The sequence below is a fragment of the Leguminivora glycinivorella genome, chromosome 10 (assembly GCF_023078275.1).
Source record: "Leguminivora glycinivorella isolate SPB_JAAS2020 chromosome 10, LegGlyc_1.1, whole genome shotgun sequence".
NCBI classification, from domain to species: Eukaryota; Metazoa; Arthropoda; class Insecta; order Lepidoptera; family Tortricidae; genus Leguminivora; species Leguminivora glycinivorella.
The window spans coordinates 15,116,716-15,139,163 of NC_062980.1; the positions used below are offsets into that span (position 1 = coordinate 15,116,716).

At 37.9% G+C, this 22,448-nt stretch overlaps 1 protein-coding gene and 2 non-coding genes across 3 annotated transcripts; 1 reads left to right on the forward strand and 2 right to left on the reverse strand.

Moving 5' to 3' along the window:
* Window positions 1–634: 634 nt before the first annotated feature.
* LOC125230577 (putative inorganic phosphate cotransporter) lies at window positions 635–18,258 on the forward strand. The gene is made up of 11 exons (XM_048135774.1): window positions 635–1,797; window positions 3,078–3,280; window positions 3,649–3,729; window positions 6,875–7,118; window positions 8,355–8,569; window positions 11,669–11,830; window positions 12,930–13,062; window positions 13,355–13,468; window positions 14,761–14,891; window positions 16,641–16,739; window positions 17,806–18,258. The coding sequence occupies exons 1-11, from the start codon at window positions 1,704–1,706 to the stop codon at window positions 17,878–17,880; spliced, it is 1,551 nt and encodes a 516-aa protein (XP_047991731.1). The 5' UTR covers window positions 635–1,703; the 3' UTR covers window positions 17,881–18,258.
* Trnaa-ggc lies at window positions 11,916–11,987 on the reverse strand. The gene has a single exon. It is a non-coding gene; the product is annotated as a tRNA-Ala (tRNA).
* Trnas-aga lies at window positions 17,288–17,361 on the reverse strand. The gene has a single exon. It is a non-coding gene; the product is annotated as a tRNA-Ser (tRNA).
* Window positions 18,259–22,448: the final 4,190 nt, after the last annotated feature.

The following is a 22,448-nucleotide window of genomic DNA, read 5'->3' on the forward strand; positions in this document are numbered from 1 at the left end:
AGATTTGTTCTTAGGAACCATGTCACCGATTTTGATAAAAAGAAAAACTGCATTCATACAATTAAAAAAAAAGTGTACCCAGCTGGGGAATCGAACCCGGTTGTTTTGAAAAAATAAACTTACACTATTTTAGGTCTTAAGCAGTAAATATCTCTAAGAAACATAATGTCTAAAATGAATAAAATGCATTTTTTTCACATACTTTAATTTATCATAGTAGGTGTTCAAAGTGACCACCGTCTTTTTCAATACAATATTCAACACGTCTAGGTAACGATCTTACTATTGCATTTTGTATCTTCATGTGGTGAATCTGCGTTAAAGTTGACTCTATGGCTACTTTTAGGTCTTCAACGGTATTATAGCTATTTTTGTACACTGTTGTGACAGTGTACAGATGAAGTGAACTTGCTGAATATTGTAACGGTGGTCACTTTGAACACCTACTATGATAAATTAAAGTATGTGAAAAAAATGCATTTTATTCATTTTAGACATTATGTTTCTTAGAGATATTTACTGCTTAAGACCTACACAAACGATATCTGAATAGAAATAGTGTAAGTTTATTTTTTCAAAACAACCGGGTTCGATTCCCCAGCTGGGTACACTTTTTTTTTTTTTAATTGTATAGCTTATTTATTATGTAGATACCTAATACTCAAACCATGCCAACTAATAGGCAATTCCCACTGTTTAATTCACAAGTTCAATAAAACTTTAGCCTCCTAATCATTCTCTGTTACATTCAGTAACCTAGTTTTCTGTAATCTGATAAACAAATTTTGAAGCTCCGTGTACATAACATATCAAATTTTAGTTTATTGTACGAGGCTTATTAAGCTACATGTAAGGGTGCGCGCCCACGGGCGACAAAGTTGCTCGGCGTATTTGTATGAAAAGTTGCGTCGCTTCGTGTGCCCACTTTCATACTAGCCCATAGACCGATGATGTGAGCGACAAAAAAGTCGCTGCCAAAAGATGCCCGTGAGCGCGCTCTCTAAAACAACTGAAGCCGCGATCTACACTTACGTATGATCAAACATCAAACTAGATGCATCAGCAGCAACGCAAGTCTGCTTTTACCTACAATTGGTTAAGAAGAAATGACCCAATAAAATTATGAGTGTTAACCAAAGGATATAATACTCACTAGGAGGTGTTAACTATAAGTACGGGTTAGTGCTCGTATTTAGGCTGGACCAAGAATTTGACCATGTAACCTACTCAATAGTTATAAAGCACGAGATGGATTTGCCCTTGATCTGCCCTCGCTGGAGCACTTGGTTAATTATTGGGCACTTGCAAACGGATCCAATGTCTATTAAGCCCTTAAAGTACGCTCCATGTGCAAGCACTAACATGTCAAAATGTTCACATTGCCTAGTCTGTGGTAGAATTGGACAGCTGTCACTGTCAGCTATTCTGCGGATGGAACGCAGCACGGTTTGCGTTGAACAAATTTTCTTTGTTTATGTACGACGTAATCGTTCTATACAAAAAACGCGAGTGACTCACCGTAACAAGTAACAACACAATTGAATAAAACAGATTCTATAGGGAAATGAACGGACCTAGTTTTAATTAAACTGATTACAAGTCATTGTGATCAGTATCCATCTTAGGTTCTTAATACGCGAATTTGGTGTTAATTTAAACACCTAGATGATAAGTGGAGCACGGAATGTTATTATAAATTAACGATGTCTTTGGATATAGAAGAAAGTCCTATAATTAACTCGGACATTGACGAAAATGTGACCAGCAGCAGCAGAAACCTGATTGTGGAAGATCGAGGTACATCCAATTTGTTTATGTTTTTGAGTACGCCTACCCTATCCGCCGATCCTATTCAAGGTCGCGTTGCGAGTTTTATATTGTTCATACTTAACTTTTCCATGTAAATTATACAATCTTAATGTTCCTATAATTAGTTCATAATAATTATAAAGATTGTTGTATTCATTATTGTATTTCATTAATATTGCTTTTAGTCATATAACTGATTTATGCATGTGGGTCAGGGGGAGTAAAGGGCGGAATAATATCAATAACTTACTATTTGTTTATTCTATACAAGTATACATTACTATTATGTCATTATGAAGTGAAATTTTGTTAACACTACTCATTCAATTTATAAAAAAATAGCTGCTAAAACAGTGTTCAAATTATTACATTTTCCTTTATAATAAAATTATTTCAAGTTCTGGTGAGTGAAGAAGGATGAAAGCACATAGTTATATATTTTACATTACCCTTGTAGCGCCCACCTTACAAAACTTTTGCTAGGGAATTTTGATTCTTATTGTACTTGAGATTGAATTCAATTTCATTTGTTCGTAAAATTTTAGAAACAAAAGAAATTATATTTTATTTGTTTACATGAAAGTTAAAATCCCATTGAAACCAAATGTACTTAAGAAAGTACATTGGGCGCCAAGAGGATATGGTTGTAGTTTAACTATTAGTTTATCTCTAGTTTTACTTTTGATGAACAGTACTTGTTTGTTGTTATGCTTAGATAAGTAAGATATTTAGTCTAATTTATTGTGTTTTTCTATTTATGCTGCTAACTGTGTTCTTGACATGTAAGTTTTGCTACAATTTATCTTTAACTAGATTGGCTATTTTAACTCCTTGTCATAGTTACATTCTCCTGTACTATATAACCTGGTTTATGAAATTTAAACTAACAAAATATACCTTTCTGGTGGTAGTGTTATAAGCAAGCCATTTTCACAATAAATAAATAAAATATAATAAAAAAGCCTTTATTTCCTAATCCCATTTATAAACTAGTATATCTTGCAGTGACAACAATTCACAATAGAAAGAAAGAAAGAAATAAAAAAACGTTTATATAAACAATAAGCTTATTATAAAAAAATATAACCTCCTAGCCAACCTGTAAAGATTTAAAACAATCAATATGTCATTAAAAACAAGCTCTTAATATGAAATATGGTCCAGCCGAGATTCTCGGCTACAAACTAAGTTGTATGAAGTCTCGGCCGAGATTTCTCGGCCGGCTATAATCTCGGTCGGACCTTAATATGAAACTTTAACTCTTGCAGAAGAAACAACAGGATGGATCAAAAGCCGCACAGTTCTCGGCATCATGGGCTTCCTGGGGTTCGCCAATGTGTATGCCATGCGAGTCAACCTCTCGGTGGCTATAGTGGCTATGATCAACGCCACAGCCCCAGTTCCATCAACAAACGACTCCACGTTAGATGTCTGCCCGACTGGAATACCCGATAATAGTACAGTACCAGTGGTAAGTGCATAAATATAAATAAAATAAATAAAAAAAAAATAGCCTTTATTTACTGAAGCTTTCATCTACATGTATACTATTTTTGCTTATTAACTATTTGTTAGGTAAGTGCATACATGGGAATAATTACTTGTTTGCAATTTTGTATAGTATAAATAATTTCTTAAATATTAACTTATGAATAAAACATAAGCTTTTTAGCTTTTGGCTGGTGGCCATGTCTCTCACTTGAGGGCACACTAGCAATATTCAGCGGTAGAATGGAGAGATCAAAAATAGTGTAAGTTTCAATAAAGGGTAATTTATTTACTGATCAATTTAATTGATTGAAGTTTTTTTTTTTAATTGATTGAAGTATATTGTTTCAGAAAACTGGTGATTTTAATTGGACTGCTGAACAGCAGAGTATAATTCTAGGCTCGTTTTTCTATGGATATGTGCTGACACAGGTAAATTCTATACTTAGATATGATATGAGTACCACATAAATTTAGTATGTGTTGGACCCTGGCACTGGCTGGTTTGGAATTTGCTTATAAAAAGTTAGCTTGCCTATCATTCATTAGATGATGTCTCTACAATAGAGGATAAGAACAATAGAATAATTTAACTAATTTGAAACCTAATGCTTTAAATTAACATTTTACAACTAGGTATACAGTCATATACAGCATATACTTGACATGGTGAATGGTCTGTATGACAGGTCCTCCTAGTCTCTTTTGGATTGATTTAATTTATTGTACTCTAATTGAAGAAATAGGTTTTTGCTGTTATTATTATTATTATTTGTATCTCCGTTTAAAACTCTCGGGTCTTTCGAGCCCGGTCATTTATAAGGCGTGCGTGGGGATATAGATCCAACACGTAGAGGCCATTTGGAGAGCTTTGATGTCATGTAGAACGCCTGCTGGAACCCATTCACGGGTACATGAAAAACCCGTGAACCGGTTTCAGCAGGCATTGGACTATTGTAGAAAATGGAAAGATGCCTGTTCTATGGTTTAAATTTGGATGGAAATAAGACTGGGCTATTGCTAAGAGTTCGGGACACCTGCCATAACATTGTAAATACAGTGTTATCGAGGCAGGCGGTGACTCGCCACTCGGTAGATGGGCACCTGATTTGCCATCATAAAGTCGGCCAGGCGCAACACCAGCATGAGTGGCTCAGGGGTGTCGAGAGGTGGTGCTGCGCTTTCTCCGAAGTTACTCGCGGCGTTATGCCCTTTAACACTTCCACCCCTGGAGCGACAGCTCAGACGTTCCTCTCTGGACGGCCAATGAAGGCAAGCCAGAGCTGAGAGTCCTGCGGGTCCCCTTGGGGTTCCACTCCGGCCGGCGAAGACACGCCGGAGACGGAGACCCTGACCGACTCTCGGGAACACTCGGGTCCGTGGGGTCGTCACTCCCCTACAGCTCGCCACAAGCTGCCCTGCGGGCTTATTATTATTATTATTATTATTTGTAAAGCAGGCAGGCAGTTGTAGTAACTGATAAAGCCTGTATCCAGTTGTCGGTAGAGGTTTCAGGTGTTATGTGGAATTAGCACTGTGCTTGTCTAACTTATTCTTGAATTCGTTTACACTTTGGGCCAATATTACATCCTCCGGGAGCTGATTCCAAGCTTTTACCACTCTATTACTAAAGAAATGTCTATGAGGATTGTTGTATGACCTGCGAGAGACCAGTTTATACTGATGACCTCTCAGACGGGTGTTGTTATTACGTTCTAGCATTTTATGAAAATCTTTGAGGTCATAATGTTGGGTTAGTATTTTGTATGTCTCGATCAGGTCTCCACGCTCTCTACGCTCCTTCAGGCTTGTAAGCTTTAGGAACTCCAATCTTTCCTCATAGGACATTTTTTTAAGTTTCTTCGGTATTTTGGTGAAGCTGCGTTGAACCTTCTCCAACAAATCGATGTCCTTGATAAAATAAGGGCTCCACACTTGAAACGCGTATTCCAATATAGGCCTAACATAGGTTTTGTGAATTTTGAGCATCATATCTGGCGTCAGATTCCCGAAAGCTTTTCTTATGAGGTAGATGAGACTCTTTGCTCTCTTAACGATCGATGTTATGTGTTCTTCCCATTTTAGATCCTCTGTGATTTTGGCGCCCAGATCGGTTTGTGTCTTGACAGCTTTTAGGGGAGCATTGTCTAAATTATAAACATAACGAGGGTTATTTTTGCCTATGTGCAGAACAGTACATTTTGAAATGTTAAGGTTTATGAGCCATCTTTTTGACCAGTTCCATACTTTGTTCAGGTCGTCTTGTAGCAAATCAAAGTCAAGCAATGGGTTGGCGAATAGTTTAGTGTCATCTGCAAAAGTACTGATGCTGCAGTTTAAGCAGTGAGGCAAGTCAAAAGTGTATATAATGTACAGAACAGGGCCCAACACTGAACCTTGTGGAACTCCGCTGTGAATATCTCGTTGCAATGACATCGAATCACCCACTCTCACTTTGAGTGTTCTATGACGCAGAAACGCCTCAATCCACTTTAATAGCTTCCTCTAATGCCCAGGTGCTCCAGCTTAAAAAGAAGTCTTGTTGTGGGGACTTTATCGAAAGCTTTTTCATAATCTAAGTAGATTACGTCGGTAGGCTCCCTTACATTGAAACTATTTGTCCATGAGGAAAGGCAGGATAGTAAATTGGACACAGTCGAGCGGTGGGGGCAGAAGCCATGTTGTTGGTCACCTATAATAGTGTGCTGGTAAGGAATCCTCTAATGTGTTTCACTATTAATTTTTCCATGACCTTGCAAACTACACTGGTTAGGCTTATTGGTCGATAATTTGCTGGCTCCAACTTGCTTCCTTTCTTGAAAATCGGGGTCACGTTAGCGGTTTTCCATTGCTCCGGCAAGATACCAGTGTCATACGATAGCTGCATCATTATTGATAATGTACTAGAAACTGCGTCACATTTCTGCAAAAGTATGACAGGGACGCCGTCTGGGCCTGGTGATGAGTCGTGTTTCATTTCTTTGATTGCTCGTTGAATTTTATCTGCCGAGAATGTTATGTCCGAAATACAGTCGTTAATTCTACAGGTTTGTTCTAGGCATGGCAATTGACCCTGTGTCATTTTATTGATTATTCGTCACATTTGGCTTTTTTTTACCTAGCGTTAGTACGTTTTCACACTATCCGATCCAATATCGGATGTCGGAAGGATTTCAATGAAAAAAATCTAAGATGGCGCCTGATGTATGAGATATCGGTCCTACATCCGATATCGGATCGGATAATGTGAAACGCACTTATCCCAGCCAGTGCCTGGTCTTCGGCATTTTCTGAGATTGTTCTCTACCATGACAGCTTTCGCAGATCTTAGTCACATTTGTAAATATAAAAAATACCAAAACAAGTTTACATATCGTCACTACTTTTAAAAAATCTCGTATCTCACGCAGCTCATCAAAATTAAAACGCAGTTAGTCTATATGCATTCCATACATACTTACTAGAATTTTCTTTTCATTGACAGACGAAAATACAAGTTTTCTTAAAAGTAGTGACGATATGTACTTGTACAAAATAAAATTATCTATTGACCCTTACATCTAATATTTTTCCACAGGTCCCCGGAGGTCGAATAGCCGAGCTATTCGGCGGTAAACTAGTATACGGCATAGGCGTCCTACTAACCGCCATATTCACCATCCTTAGCCCAATTGCAGCATACACAGACTTTAAGTTCTTTATAGCCGTGAGGGCTTTAGAGGGATTGGGCGAAGGCGTGACATATCCAGCCATGCACGCTATGCTCGCTCGGTGGATACCCCCGTTGGAAAGGTCGAAGTTTGCAGCCTATGTATACGCAGGTAGGCGTCCCAATAACTACCTCTTACTACTTTCGGCATTTTTACCTTAAACACCGCGTACAGACTTCAAGTTGTTCATAGCCATGAGGGTTTTGGAGGGACTAGGTGGATACTACCGTTGGAAAGGTCGAAGTTTACTGCATATGTTTATGCAGGTAAGCACTAAACACTACGTTCAGCTTCAGCATCTTTGACTCAATCGCCAGATCCAGATTTCAAGTTCTTCATAGCTGTAGAGAATTTGGGGAGATTGGTTGAAGGCGTGACATATCCAGCTATGCACGCTAAGCTCGCTCGGTGGATTCCTCCGTTGGAAAAGTCGAAGTTTGCGGCTTATGTATACGCAGGTAAGCGTCTTACTTAGAATACAAGGTGTTTTTAACACAGTGTTCTACAGAGGCTACGTCATTATCATGTTTTAAGCGAGAAAACGTAACTATAACTCGTGATTCAAAAACTTAAAAACTACCGATGAAATATCATCCAATTCCAATTGAGTTGGTGTTTATAGGTACTCTGTATGTGTGTACTAGTGTTAGTTAGACTTTCATCATTATAAATAAAGGTAATGATTCACCTATGACTTTTTATGGTCATACTATGCAAGGGCATCTCTCTAAGTATGTCATCTTTTCCGGTTCTGAGCAAATCTTATTCCCCAGCTCAATCTACGATCGCATCTTCTTGTTTAACCCCCGACGCAAAAACGACGGGATGTTAAAAGTTGGACGTGTCTGACTGTATGTGTGTCTGTCGGCGGATCCCGGACGGAAACCGATTTAGATTTAGATTTTTTGTTTGAAAGTTGAATTATACGGGAGTGATTAATGAATCTACGGTTGTACTCACGTTATTATATCGCTATTGCTGCGCCATGTCCACGGGGTTTAGCCGTCGCGTGAACTCCTATATGCCCGAAGAGGGGCCTCCGAATTGGCCCGAAACATGTCGCAGCAATAGCGATATAATAACGTAAGTACAACCGTAGATTCTATTTTAAAATATGTTACTAAATATGGTCTTTTTACGAAATAAAATTGTTTTATTTTTATTTATTTATTTGAATATGTCTCACGAAAGTTTAACGTGTATCTGTATATACCAGCCATCGTATTTTTGCTGTTTTTGGATTTCTTAGAAAATTCTAGAAATAAAGTTTGGCCACGATTAGGTTTATAGTTTGATTTCTATTAAAGCGTGTTTTTCAGTTTTTTTTAACTAAGGTTCCTTTTTCAGGATCAAACTTTGGTACAGTGATCTCACTGCCCATATCCGGATGGCTTTGCACCCTGAACTGGGGAGGCGGTTGGCCGCTCTGCTTCTATCTGTTCGGAGGGCTGGGAGTGATCTGGTTCATCGGGTGGCTGTTTCTGGTGTATGACTCCCCGCAGTGCCATCCTAGGATATGTCCGAAGGAGATTGAGTATATTACTCAGAGTATTGGACCGCAGGTGAGGTTTTGAAATATTTTACACTTAAGGTTGGTTGCACCAGACCGTCTGTTACCGTTACGGCGTTCAATAGATTTTATTGTATGGGGAAGTTCAATAAACACCTCTGCTGCGTGATGTAGATGTCTGTTACTATTTTATGTAACTGGCCCGTAATCATCGATTTTGTATTACTTCTGTTAGTAACAGATTTTTTTGTGTACTTTGCAGTGCAGTAAACTTAATTTAGGTACATTAAGTTGTAAATGTCAACGACACGTCATAAGTAGGTACCTATAAAGCGCAAAAAATGCATTTTAGAGCGCCTTTCGAAACATAAACGTTCCTTTCACCTCTTTAAAATATTGGCATAGATGCTAAAGTATCTACTTATATTAAATTGCATCTTCCTAGTTTATGGCAAGGGTCACCGAACTAAGTCGCTCACGTAATGACAAACATGGCGACACTTTCACCCTTCAACAGTGGTGTCATAAAAAACCGTTTCAAAAACGTTTGCATCCATTTTATAAAACCATAAAACTTTCAAATAACCTATGAAATTCGGACTGCATCAATACGAAACGGTTTGTTAGTCGTAACGTTCTGTTCGCGCACTATCAACTGCGAATGAGTCAGCGGCTGACCTCGCGTCAATTTGCTGATTACGCGCGAATTGGACGCCGTATCGGTTACAAACTAGGCTGTTCGATGCATACATGCATTACATTTGATTAAGGGTTTAATTGGCCGAATAATTACGAATCAACTGTTTAGTTTGAAATTGATAAAGACTTGAACCAGTTTTTTTATTTATTTACAACAACGATACAACTACCATTACAGTTACCTATACGATAGTGTAGCAAATGATCGTCCTTTCGAAGCGTACATTATGTCAGTCTTCTGCAAAAGGAACAAAGGGGATTTTTATTAAAGTATATCTATGCAGAAAGAGAAGGATCGTGGAATGGTATGGGGACTTGGGGACCAATACCTTCTGACTTTTCTACGGAATCTATTTAATTGGGTCTATATTAATTCGCATAACTGAATACTCCTAATATGAATTGGCATACCGTTTATTACGCATAACGTTTAATACGCATATCATTATTTCGCATAACAGATTTCGTATAATGCTAATGCGCATAATGTAAATTGTTATAACGATGAATTGGTATAAGTATAATAAGCATAACTTTGTTTCGTAGAATGTTTAAATGGCATACAAGAAAATTATATTTTCACCACACTAACGGGTAACGGCTTACTTTTCTGTTCGAAAACAAATAGCAAAATTGCATTTTATCCACAAGAGTGCAAAGTAATTTCATACAAATTTATACTTGATTTCTTAAGCTAGCTGATAGAATTTTACCTATAAATGATGATTTTGAATCATAAATATTGAAGAAATCGATGGATTTGATTTAGTTTGATGTTTTATAGTCAGTATTTTGTTCGTGTTGGGGTGATGAAAAATTTTGTGTTTCAAACTCGGTGGCAATGTTTAACGTGCCGTACGAAGGTTAATGTGCCTTGAAACCCTCGCAACGCTCAAGATTCCACTTTTTGAACCACTCGCTACGTTCGCGGTTCAATATTGGAATCTTCCGCTTACTCGGGTATCAGTATTGGCACGTGCGATCTGCGAAAATCTGAACGATGAAATAATATTATTTAAATACTATCCATTTTCAATTTCTTTAGTAAGGTACAGCGGGGCAAATCTAGACTAAAAGGCAATTGTAACTAATCCATTTTTTTCCATTATTACACTATTTCCATTATTCCATTATTACATGTACCCACTGAACACGCTTACTACATAACTGGTAGACACTCTATGTATTCTCTGAAAAACACTTATGAAAAACGAAAAAACTTAATAGTAATGTATAAATAAAATAAAGACTCCTTAACTCAAATAATCTTTTTAATTTAAGATTAGCAGATAAGTTCATAAATACATGTATGTTTCTTAAAAATAAACAGTTTTTTTTAAATAATGCAAACATTATAAAACATGGAAGATTGACCACAGTTACATTTGCCCCCCACTCGATATTTGCCCCGCTGTACCTTACTTACCCCTATTTTTTTCATGCTTAATAAGTGAGACAGTATAAAATTAAACACTCAAAATCGAGCGCTCGAAATTGGAAAATCAGCCCCTGATTGATCCAATCGCTTGGTCCATACAGTTAGTAAGTATGGTAATTCATTTTAGGACAATTAAAGTTATACGAAATAATAGTATGCAAATTTAAATTATGCAGATTCATTGTTATGCGAAATAAGAATTATGCATTTTTAATATTATGCTTATTCAATATTATGAACAATTATGTTATGCCAAATCTGTTCTGCGAATTCAAATTATGCGAATTAATGATAGGCGAAATAGAGGGCACCCTATTTAATTATCTATCGCCACTTATTGCCTACCGACTGTCAATAAAGGTAGGTACAGTTGCCTGCAGTTTATGCCCGTTAGGAAGTCGCCGGAATCGGAAATAGGAATATGAATCCAATTGATAAATATAGGACATGCAATAATACCAAAGTGTTGATAGAACAGTTACGCAAATGAATGTAGGTAGGTAATTAAATGTGAATGCACCGCGACATCTGTGCATTCAATATAATTATAACACAAGTGTTTTAGATTACGATACACCAATTGTTTGGTTGAAATAATATGTCGTAAGTTGAAAGCTATATTTTAGTATTTACTGTTTTGAGCGATAGCATTGATTATTGGACGTTCAGGCATTCATTATATAATAGTTCTGTTTAAACATGTGTTTTTGTATACTTTTTTATTCTATTAGCAAGATGGTTAGGTAAATGGAAGTACATGGTAAAATGCCATGCTTACGGTCGTACGGGTTTCTTTTTTTACCATTTTTCGACACCCTAAAATTACGTCGAAATTACGTCCCATAAGTAACGAAATTTAAAATGATTTTATAAAGCATTGCCGCTAAATAAAAAACTGCCAACGAAAGGATGGTTTACTCAAGCCAGTTTTTTTTATTAGGTAGATACGTATCGAGAAAAGATGTTATCGCATATAAAACAGTATTTTTTTAAATTCTGTTGTTTTGATTTCAGGAAGACAAACGTGGCATGGCCATACCGTGGATGAAGTTCCTGACGTGTGTTCCTCTGTGGGCCATCCTGATCGCCCAGTGCGGGCAGTCCTGGCTGTTTTACACGCAGTTGACCGAGCTGCCGAGTTATATGAACAATATACTGCACTTTGACATAGTTTCAGTGAGTAACAAATAAGTACATTACATGGTCGCAAATTATAAATGCAGACATCAATCGCAATGAAAAAATCAACAATGATCGACTCTGGCCAACGTGGGACTCGAACCCACATCCTTGGATTGCCGGTCCAATGCGTTACCAATTGCGCCAGCCGACCATCCGTCCATGACTGCGAATTTAACCATTGCGACTGTGATGCACGACTACGTCACCGTGACGTAGTCATGCATCACCAGCGACATCTACATTTCAAGGTTTACAACCCTAGCCAACCCTGAGGACTTGCATCGGCGCAAGACTAACCTCCCGACCACACCACACATAGTAGTGTTACTCGTCCAGCAAACATGTAATGTACTAGTCAGTGTGAATCTTGTGGTAGAATTATATAGCGGTCCGGGCACGATTTCCCGTGGCGGCAGCAGCGACAAGCGGCAGCCATGGTGGGAGTGAAACGTAGGGTGTGCTGTGTCTCGCTCCAACCTATACCTGCACAATCTGTACATAGTCGGTCCGTTAAGTTTCCTTCAAGCTGGTTTTATTGTCGCGCGGAGCGATCCGCACGACTAATTTGTATGGACCCGTCCGCTTTACTCTAAAACGCTCCCTGAACTTACTTTTTTTTTTTTTATACTACGTCGGTGGCAAACAAGTATACGGTCCGCCTGATGTAAAGCGGTCACCGTAACCTATGGACGCCTGCAACTCAAACAACATGCGCGTTGCATCCCATTAGAAACTGTACACTCCCTTTTGCTGTGTTAAGTACACAGCAAAAAGGAGTGTACGTAAGTTCCGAAGCCAACGACTCAAAGGACAATAGACGGAACAAGTTAGTTCCGTAAGTCTTCCCGTCATCAGCACACCGCACCCTCGTTGAGCTCTGGCAGCCTTACTCACCGGCAGGAACACAACACCCTAAAGAAAAGGATGCATATAGTTTTCTTTGTTCTTATTTACTGACAGACTTGTTTGACAGAGTATATTAGTCCGATGCGCTCCAAGCGGTCGGTCCGCGTGACACTAAAACCAACCTCAGTGCTCTTGACTGAGTTATAAACCCTTGTGTTATTTTTCTAACAATTATAATTTTGTACAGAATGCGAGACTATCAGCGATCCCATACTTCACGGCCTGGATTGCCGGTATCATTATCAGCATCTTCGCCGACTGGCTGTTGGCGAAGGGATTCATCTCGCGGCTCAACAGTATGAAACTGTGGAACACAGTCGGTAAGTGAAAGCAACCACTGTATTCATTGAAGATTTAATTTGATAGTGAATTTATAATTTAAAAATTATATTTAGATTTGTCTTAGCAAAAAAAAATGGCGGCTACAGTTACATCGGCTATATAACATTGATTGATTAGACGGTTTTCCTTAGTGTCTAGAAAATTTATTTATATATAATTTTAAAGAAAATAAACCGCCGCTTTTGGGGTTCTGGTGAAAGGTACTTGCAAATGTTGGATTATGTAGAAATGTGTAGGTAATTTAGTATAACATGGTGAAACTATTTTCAGCGGCGTTCATCCCTGCGTTCGGGCTGTTGGGCATCGCGTGGGCGGGCTGCGACCGCACCGCTGTCATGCTGTTACTGAGCATCACCTCTGCCTTTGGAGGCGCAGTTTACGCCGGTAAGTACACTACCGTCAAAAAGTTTAAGACCAAACACGATATATGTAAATAATCAACATTTCATGAAATTCCTATGAGAATATTACTTTTCAGTACCTACAACCGACAAAATAAAGCGTATAACAATTATTAAAAAGGGATCATAATAATAAATAAAAGCTAAACGTTTTTCTCATCGAAAAATCCTCCTCGACGCTTTTTCACTTCCGAGCAGATTCTTGGCATTCTTGCTATAAGTTTGTGTAGCGTTTGCAGATATCGGACATTGTCTTCGGACTCTGCGGTCGAGTTCATCCCATAAAAGTTCGATCGGGTTAAGGTCTGGGGATTGCGATGGCCAAATCATATTGTAGTGTAGCTAGCTGATGAGTCTTCGCTTATCTAGTGCATTGGCGAAGCTCACTGCAGTAACCATCGTTCGTTATTTGACATGATTTTCCGATGACGGTGACAGTCGTTTGGGACTTCAAGGAGTTTTGGTTTTGTATTTAATTAATCTGTGTTTTAATAGTACATTACTACAGAGGCCGGGACAAATGGATAAACCCCATTTCCCGCCGAGGTACGTATAGTGCTTTTCTCAAACATGGTATGAAATAAATAAAGTCTACTGAAAATAGTAACTTTGGATGGCTGTATTTCCTAAACGGTGCGTCGTAGCGCAAAAATAATCGAATTTTCGTTCCCCTTTAATTCCCCGTATACGTCTATAAAAAAACAAAGAATTAAAAAAAAAATTAAAAAAAAAAAACGAAAAAATTTTTTGTATGAAAACGCACCCAAAATCAAATATTGTCTAGGGCCCGTACCAGTTGCAGTCGGCACGTCTATAAAGCTCCTTATAGTTTTTTTTTTAATTGGCTAAATACCTGGATGTTATGTCACAATTATCTGTGTTTGGAAATTAAAAAAGAAGACTTTACCGGCCTTGGCCTGCAAGGTTTGTATGAAATTCCATTATCTATCAATCGTCCTAGCCGCACCTGCAACGTCATACTTCGCTGCCAATTATAACGCACATAACATCAATATTTCATACCATGTTTGAGAAAAATATATGAATTATTCCTGGGCCGTTTTATTATGAGTCCTGAGACACATTTCTGTCAATTCAATTAACCTGGCACTGATAGAATTAACAAAACTTTTCTTGTTTGAGTGAGACCTGCATCGCTATACAGTCGTAACCGTCAAGTTCAATATTTTCATTCACTCATTCTTTCCTGTCTGAAATGACAGCCACTATCAGCAACTAAACTAGCACGTTTTAACCATCTTTTTCATATACTAGGTAACCAGATGAACCACATTGACCTGTCGCCTCAGTTCGCGGGCACGATGTATGGCATCACCAATGCTGCGAGTAACCTGTGTGGTTTCCTAGCGCCTTATGCCATCGGCCGCATCATTAGTAGTGACCAGGTATGATAGAGGCTAGTCTAGAAACTTATCACACTTTTATTGAAAATGAAATATTTATTTTTCAAGTAGGCATATTACAATGCGCATATGAACGTCAAATAAAGCTACGCCGGCTCTAACCCTACGCCTCAGCCTCGAGAAGATTTCAGTCCCCCCTCAGTTGGGAGGGGGGTATCCACTATGGGACCGGCAAGAAACTCGGCGGACAACTTCTTTTCAAAACATTACATCTTATAATTAACATGCATTAAATAACAAGATACAATTTAGCATGCAAAAGTATTCATCAAAGAATATGAACAGACTAGGTACTCTATGGAAATTAATTTCAATAAATTATATTATTGCTTAATAATACGTCATCCTTCCATCTTATTAAATTATCTATCGCTCATACATACATGTACTCAACTCACACCTGCATAAAGGCACAGCACACGAAACCGTCGAATTATCAGTGCCACCACAGTATAATAAAGAGTACTATAGTACAGTATGGCCACTCCCGCTCCCCGCTGAAAGTGCCGCCTACCCCCTCTCGGCTACCTCACAGTTACCGTCTGTCAAAAACGCGAACAGTCGACCTGTCATATTTCACTCATACAAGCACAGTACGCGTTCACCTACACGAGCTTAGACTGTGTGCTAGGAACGCGCCTCTTTCATATATTTGATCGCCAGTGTCCGAGGTGTGGTGCCACGCTTATCAAGCAGGTTGAAAAAATACGAAATTGTGACAAGTGACAGGTTGCCAGCCTTCTAGCCTACGCCACAATTGAACCTATACCCCTCAGTAGACTTCTACACATAGCTGGGCACCGTTAATCAAATAGTTAACTTCGTTAATCGCTAATCCGTTACTAAAAAAGTTAACTTCGTTAATCGTTAAAGCGATACATTTCGACAAATTTAACGTAAGTTAAAGTTAATCGTTAATCCGTTAACACGTGAAAAAAAAATGAACTTTTCTTTAAATATTTAGTTGCATCAGTATCCACTATAACGTATTATATTTCTGTAAAAGGCCGAAGTACAGCTAGCCTATTGAACTCTAGGCTGCACGTGGAAGGCAGTGATCGCCTGAGCTACTGCCAAGAGCTGTGTCAGGAGAGATGCTGGCTGTGACGGGACTGTTGTGGCACTTTGGGCGGTAGAGGCTAGGGAAGCGAATGTGGTCGTAAATAGGGCTCGAATTTGCTGCCCTATCACTACAACAGTCGCCATGGTAAGGCTTAGGATTCACCGAATCAAAGTTAGTAAAAGCAAATCCATGTGAGAATACTTTTTTAGGTAATATTTCGGACTTTTAGCAATCGACATCGGTAAAACCTAGGATTTACCGGCAAATCATAGGATTTGCCGTACTTCGGGCTTTTATAGTAGCGTTCAGAACGTGTTTTTCGCAGCGCAGATGGCGCCTGTGCCCTACTAGATTAACGATTAACGGACTCGGAGAAATTTAACGGAAGTTAACGAGTCCGTTAACATTTTTTCAAGTTAACTTAAAAGTTAATCCGTTAATCGAAATGTTAACTTCGTTAATTAACGATTAACGGATTAACGAGTTAATGCCCAGCTATGCTTCTACAACACCCACGGGAGGCAAGGGAGTGGTGAAAATCTTAACCGTCACTAATAAGGGGTTTTCTGGGGGGATTGACGACCGTTTCTATATTCCTTTAGGGTTTTTAGATTTTCTACCTTTATAGTCGTTGCAAACTTGTGATTGTAGGGTGGTTTTTTTTTCAGCAAACGCTGGGCCAGTGGCGAGAAGTGTTCTACTTGGCTGCGGCCATTGACCTCGGAGCCAATCTTTTCTACTTGTTCTTCGCTAGCACTGAGGAACAGGTATGCTTAGTATACTTAAGGCCAGTTGCATCAAGCACATTTGACAGACACATCATCGTCACGCAGCAGATGTCTATGGAACTTCCCATACAATAAAATTTAACGAACCCTTTAACGGCGACAGACGGTTTGATGCAACCGGCCCTTAGCATATAAAAAAACAATCGTTTTTGACATTTTAGTTGTAAAAGACAATTTTATTTGCAATAATTGCTCTTATAACGAAAAAATACAGTAAATGCTAAATTTGTGTTCAATTTAGTTAAATGCCCACTGAGCTTCGAAAAGTTTAGTCGTATATTTATTTATGATCATCATTAATCACCTCTAACATCAATAACATGATGGGTTAAGCAGCGTCTGTCAGATTGTGGCATGTCCTAAAATGGCTAGTGAGTCCAATGCGAGAGCGGCAGCCACGACCGCAAAGCTGGCAGAAGAATGCCGTGGCCGTGGACATGGTCTATTTATGATATTCGTAAAGCAATATGTCAACCATTTATTAATGCGTTAAGTTTTTATATTAAAGGAAAAAATGGAAAAATTTACGCTTCGGACGGGACTCGAACCCGCATCAGCCGCAGTCTAGGCGGCCGCTCTTAACCAATTGAGCTACGGAAGCCACCGCCAGACTTCGCAAATCTTTCCATCCTTTATGCACACACACCTTTCCATTTTTCCTTTAATCAAAGACATATATAACTCCGTATAGCCAGATTAAGTCTAAGATAAAAACGTACCTCAGTCAGTACCATACAGAAAAAGGTACGGTTGCCTAGATGGCATTACACCTTTGGGGTACGCTCAGCTAAATGGCGCTAATATTAATATTTGACATTTTAACACATATCGAGCTAAGAATATGGGCCAAATTGTCAAAACTGAGGTTCAAAAGTTTTCAGCCTGTGTCAAGAGATGGCAGTCTATGAACTGTGATTACACATTTTACTTCGACAGTAACTCTCTATAATACTCAATCCTTCCTTTAATATAAAAACTTAAAGTATCGTTAGCGGACGTTTCCGCTTGTTCAAAATTGATTTATTAATTAGTTTTTATTTTCCAGGACTGGTCGCTGCCAGAAAGCGACGACATGACCGCCTCGGCGCCGGTCGAGAGCATCATGTACCCCGAGTCCTAGGGCCTCGCCGCCTTCCGCGCCGGCGACGCGCAGGTGACACTCTGTGCGTACACTTAGCACTTCACACTAGAGGTTAACCTTGCAACACCGATTTAAAGAATGGTACAGTCGAGTTCACAAATATGTGTATAGTATGATTTTTTTGAGATGGTTTTTTGGCTTTTGCCGTAATCTGTTAAACAAAAGCCTTTGTTTCTATTATTCACGGCGGCTAGCTCCCGTCTCTAGCGCACGCGCTGTAGTTTCAGTGTAGTTAAAAAGCAAATATCATGATTAGTAATAAGGTTAAAATCCATAAAAAGCCCTTTCGGAGAACGCGTTTTGTCATCTTCAAAAAAAGTTACCTGCATACTGTAAACTGTTTCATAAATTTGTACCTTATTGTTATCATGATAGTTGCTTTTTAACTACACTGAGACTTTAGCTCGTACCGTGGAGACGGGAGCTAGCCGCTGTGAATAACAGAAACAAAGGCTTTTGTTTCACAGATTACGGCAAAAGCTAAAAAAAACCTTCTCAGAAAATTCATACTATACATTTTTTCACCTTGTTGCATAGAATTAAGGTGAAGAAATGTACAGTATGAATTCGACTGTACACGGAAAAAGCATGTCCAGTCACTTTTTATGGAGGGTGGCAGAAGTAGCTAATGAGCGCCTTTGGCTGACTTTGCCTCTGCATGCATTATAAACTCTCAACTCTGGCATATCCAGCATATCAGTATAAAAAGAACGGAAAAATAATCAATATAGATGGGAAAGCTAACCCTACCGTAGGAAATAAAATTTCGAACCTGATACTACTGACAAACTGGGTATGTCAGAGTGTATTCAACATTTCAATAATTGTAATTAAAAACTTCGTTCCAATAAACAATTTCACTCTCAAGAGTGACAAGCGACAACTAATTTAAACAAAGGTGTATTCGGGTGAATCCGATAGAAAAAATATGTTAAGAATGGCGGATAATTTCGAAAAAGGAGTCTTATTACAATCGAATAAGAATGTTTCGGAAATATCTGAAATTAATGCTTATGACATGACTTTACGAGTATATTGGCCACATTGATAAATAATAAAAGTGGTTTAGTGAAATTTTATAATTTATGAATATTGATACCAAATTTTATATGATTAATCATTATGTAATTATTTTATTATTCAACCAGTTATATTCGAGACATAACTGTGTTTTCGCATTATCCGATCCGATATCGGATGTAGGACCGATATCCTAGTCATCTCTATCCATGTATTAAAGGTGCCAACTTTTCTTTTGCCTTTGACATTCTTCCTACATCTGATATCACCTCAGGCCCCGTAGCCGAATGGCATTTCTCCGACGCCAAACGAAAGCGATACGCCGCTGGCTCTGTCGCGCCAATACGCAAGCGCGATAGAGATAGATATCTACTAGCGCTTCGTTTCGTGAGCGTTTCGTGAGCGATTGTGCCATTCGGCTAGCCACCCAGATGATGTGAAAATACTAAGTCAACCAGTATTAAAATTGCATTGGAAATAATAAACAAAGTGTAACTTTGTACTCACTATACTTTTTATCTCCCTAATCCCATAATTTTAAATAACTTTGAAAGTACATAAATATTATGTACCTATAATATATTACGTCACTACTTTTAAAAAATCTCGTATCTCACGCTGTTCCTCAAAGTTATAACGCAGTAAGTCTATATGCATTCCATACATACTTACTACAATTTTCTTTTCATTGACAGACGAAGATACAAGTTTTTTTTAAAGTAGTGACGATTAATCGCAGCTTATGGTGCTTTAAATATACTATTCAATATTTTTACTATTTAGTTCCAATTCCATGCAGTTGCAATTTTATTACAAAGAAAAAGTAGATAATCCATATTGATAAGAAAATCGCATTGTAACTAAGTTTTTGCATCCAAAATATAAGCTCTGTTATAAACCGAAAATGGGTTAAAGACATTGTCAAGACAGGACTGATAAGAAGACAAACAAATAACTGTTTAAATATTGTTTCTTATTCCGATAAGTCCTATATATTCTTAGGCACTCGTCCCACCAAAAGCGTGTAGCTATCATTGATAGAAACGAACAAAAGATAGTCGTAGCCGTGTGAATAAAAGAGAAAGCGAGCGAGTTATAGTTCATCGCTCGTCGACGAACTGTGACTAGCTCGCGCTATCATAGCGTTTCTTTTATTAACCCCTGACGCAAAAACGACGGGGTGTTATAAGTTTGACGTGTCTGTCTGTCTGTCTGTGTGTGTGTCTGTCTGTGGCATCGTAGCTCCCGAACGGATGAACCGATTTCTATTTAGTTTTTTTTATTTGAAAGCTGTGTTAGACGGGAGTGTTCTTAGCTATGTTTCATGAAAATATGTCCACTAGGTCGCGGTCGGGGGTTTTTCAAAATTTTAATTTTGTGGTTAGGTTATTTACTCTGGATCGATTGTCTTTTGTCCGTTTCTATCGCCGATAACTCATCGTCATCGGTTACTCGGTTTTGGTGGGACCAGTATTTTATTCATCAAATAACAGCGAGCCGAGTAATCGATTAATGACAATAACGTAGAGAAGTAATCTTTGAATTGTAGGTTCCCACATACAGGGTGTAAATTCAATACGGAAAAAAAATATGATAAATATTTATTTAATCTCGTAATTCTTACCAATTTACTTATTTAACAAGGTTCAAATTAAAAATGGGAAAACTAACTTACAAGGTTAATTAGTAGTTGCTATTGCTACTGTAGCATACAGACCCAAAACCACGACTTTTGACGTTTTAGAAAGTGACGCCTCGCCCCCAAACGGTTACTTCCTAGAACCAAAAAATACATACATGTCAGACCTTTACGCTTTCTAGTAAAATGTCAAAATCTCGGAGTAGCGGCTCAGGGTACGTAGCCAAATGAACAAACGCTCACGATAATATCGTAGATATCTACCTCTGTCACGATCGGACAGATATCGTGAACGATCGATTTCAAACGCCCCCGTTACTATTTAAGTATGAGATAAAATTGAATCGTTGGTCGCAAGCGTCCACACACTTTCGATCCATCGTTGCGATATTCATGCTTGCACGGGATTGTGTTGCGATACTTGCGATGTCCGATATCGTATGCGATCAAGTAAATCGTTAACGATATTGACAATTTGACATACATTGTCGATCGGTCGTTTCAATTGATCTGTTGCGATGGATCATACAGATAAAGTCGCCGTCAATAGAATTTGTGAACAATGTAAACAAACCCTGTAGTCAAAATGCCTTTAATTTCTATTCTAACTCATCAAATACTAGCTAAATCCATATGTTATTTAATCAATTCATATCACATTATGATCCTCAACCTTTAAAATAATAAAATTGTGCTAGAATATTGATATTTTATAGAATGGTTTGTTTACATTGTTGACAATATCTACTGACGGCGATTTTATATCGTACCGTGAATGGGGTTTAACTAACTAAACCTTATATTATAAGTAAGGTAAATTACTCTATTATCGTCACTCCTCAAATGATTGAAACCTTTGTAACCTTCCTGTAGCCGCCCAGAGGCCTATAAATATTTATATTGTAGGTAATTTGGAGAGGTAAATTTCCCATAATTTTAAGTGTACTTTTAAATTCTAATCGTTGAAATGGAATGGTAAATGTGGTGGATGTATAAAATTAGCGGACTGTGATTTTAATGAAACTAATGGAAAAAGATGTACATGATAAAATTATTGTCAATCGCTGTTAAACGTGTTGCTGTTATATTTAAAATAAAATTTAATTGTCAATACGATTTTTTTGCATTGTATATTCGCCAAATGTATTAATGTTTTCATTTACCTTACTCAAATTTTTATCTTAACTTTTCTTGGCTTAACCCAATGTAATTATTATGATCTTGTTTGTCAATTATTATCATTTAAGTCGTTATTTGCATACAACAGATAACATAGATACACTACAAAATTGCGTAGTAGAAAAAGTACCTAATGATTATGATAAATCTTAAAAATGAATGAATGTTGTACGAATATTAAGTTATTGATGAACAAAAGGGAAAAATGGAACCCTTATACAATTATGTACTTTCTTGTCAATCCGTTTATCTATTTGTCAATATTCTTTATTTCGGAAAAACCCTATACTCAAATGTACTGTACCGTTCCTTGAAGCTGTAAAAAAACCTTATTTCTAAGTAAATACAACATAAGTTAATAAAGTTGAAAAAAAATCTACACTCTCAAGGAAGTCAAAATTAATAGTGAACAAAATAATTGAAACCTAAAAGGTGTGTTTCTTCCAATGGTATCTACGCGTAGATAGTTATTAATAAATACGTTCGCGGACACTATTTAGACGTCTATAGACGTCTTTATAGTGAAGCGTTAACGAACAGCCTAATTAAGGTGCATGCGTAATCCTTAGTTAAAAATATAGTGTAGCTATTTATGTACACGTAATCAAAACTAGTGGATTAGTCAAAGATATAAAATATAGTGTAAAACTTTTATAATTATAAAGCAGGAATATATATCCTTCCCGATTTTGAACTTTATTTCAAAAAA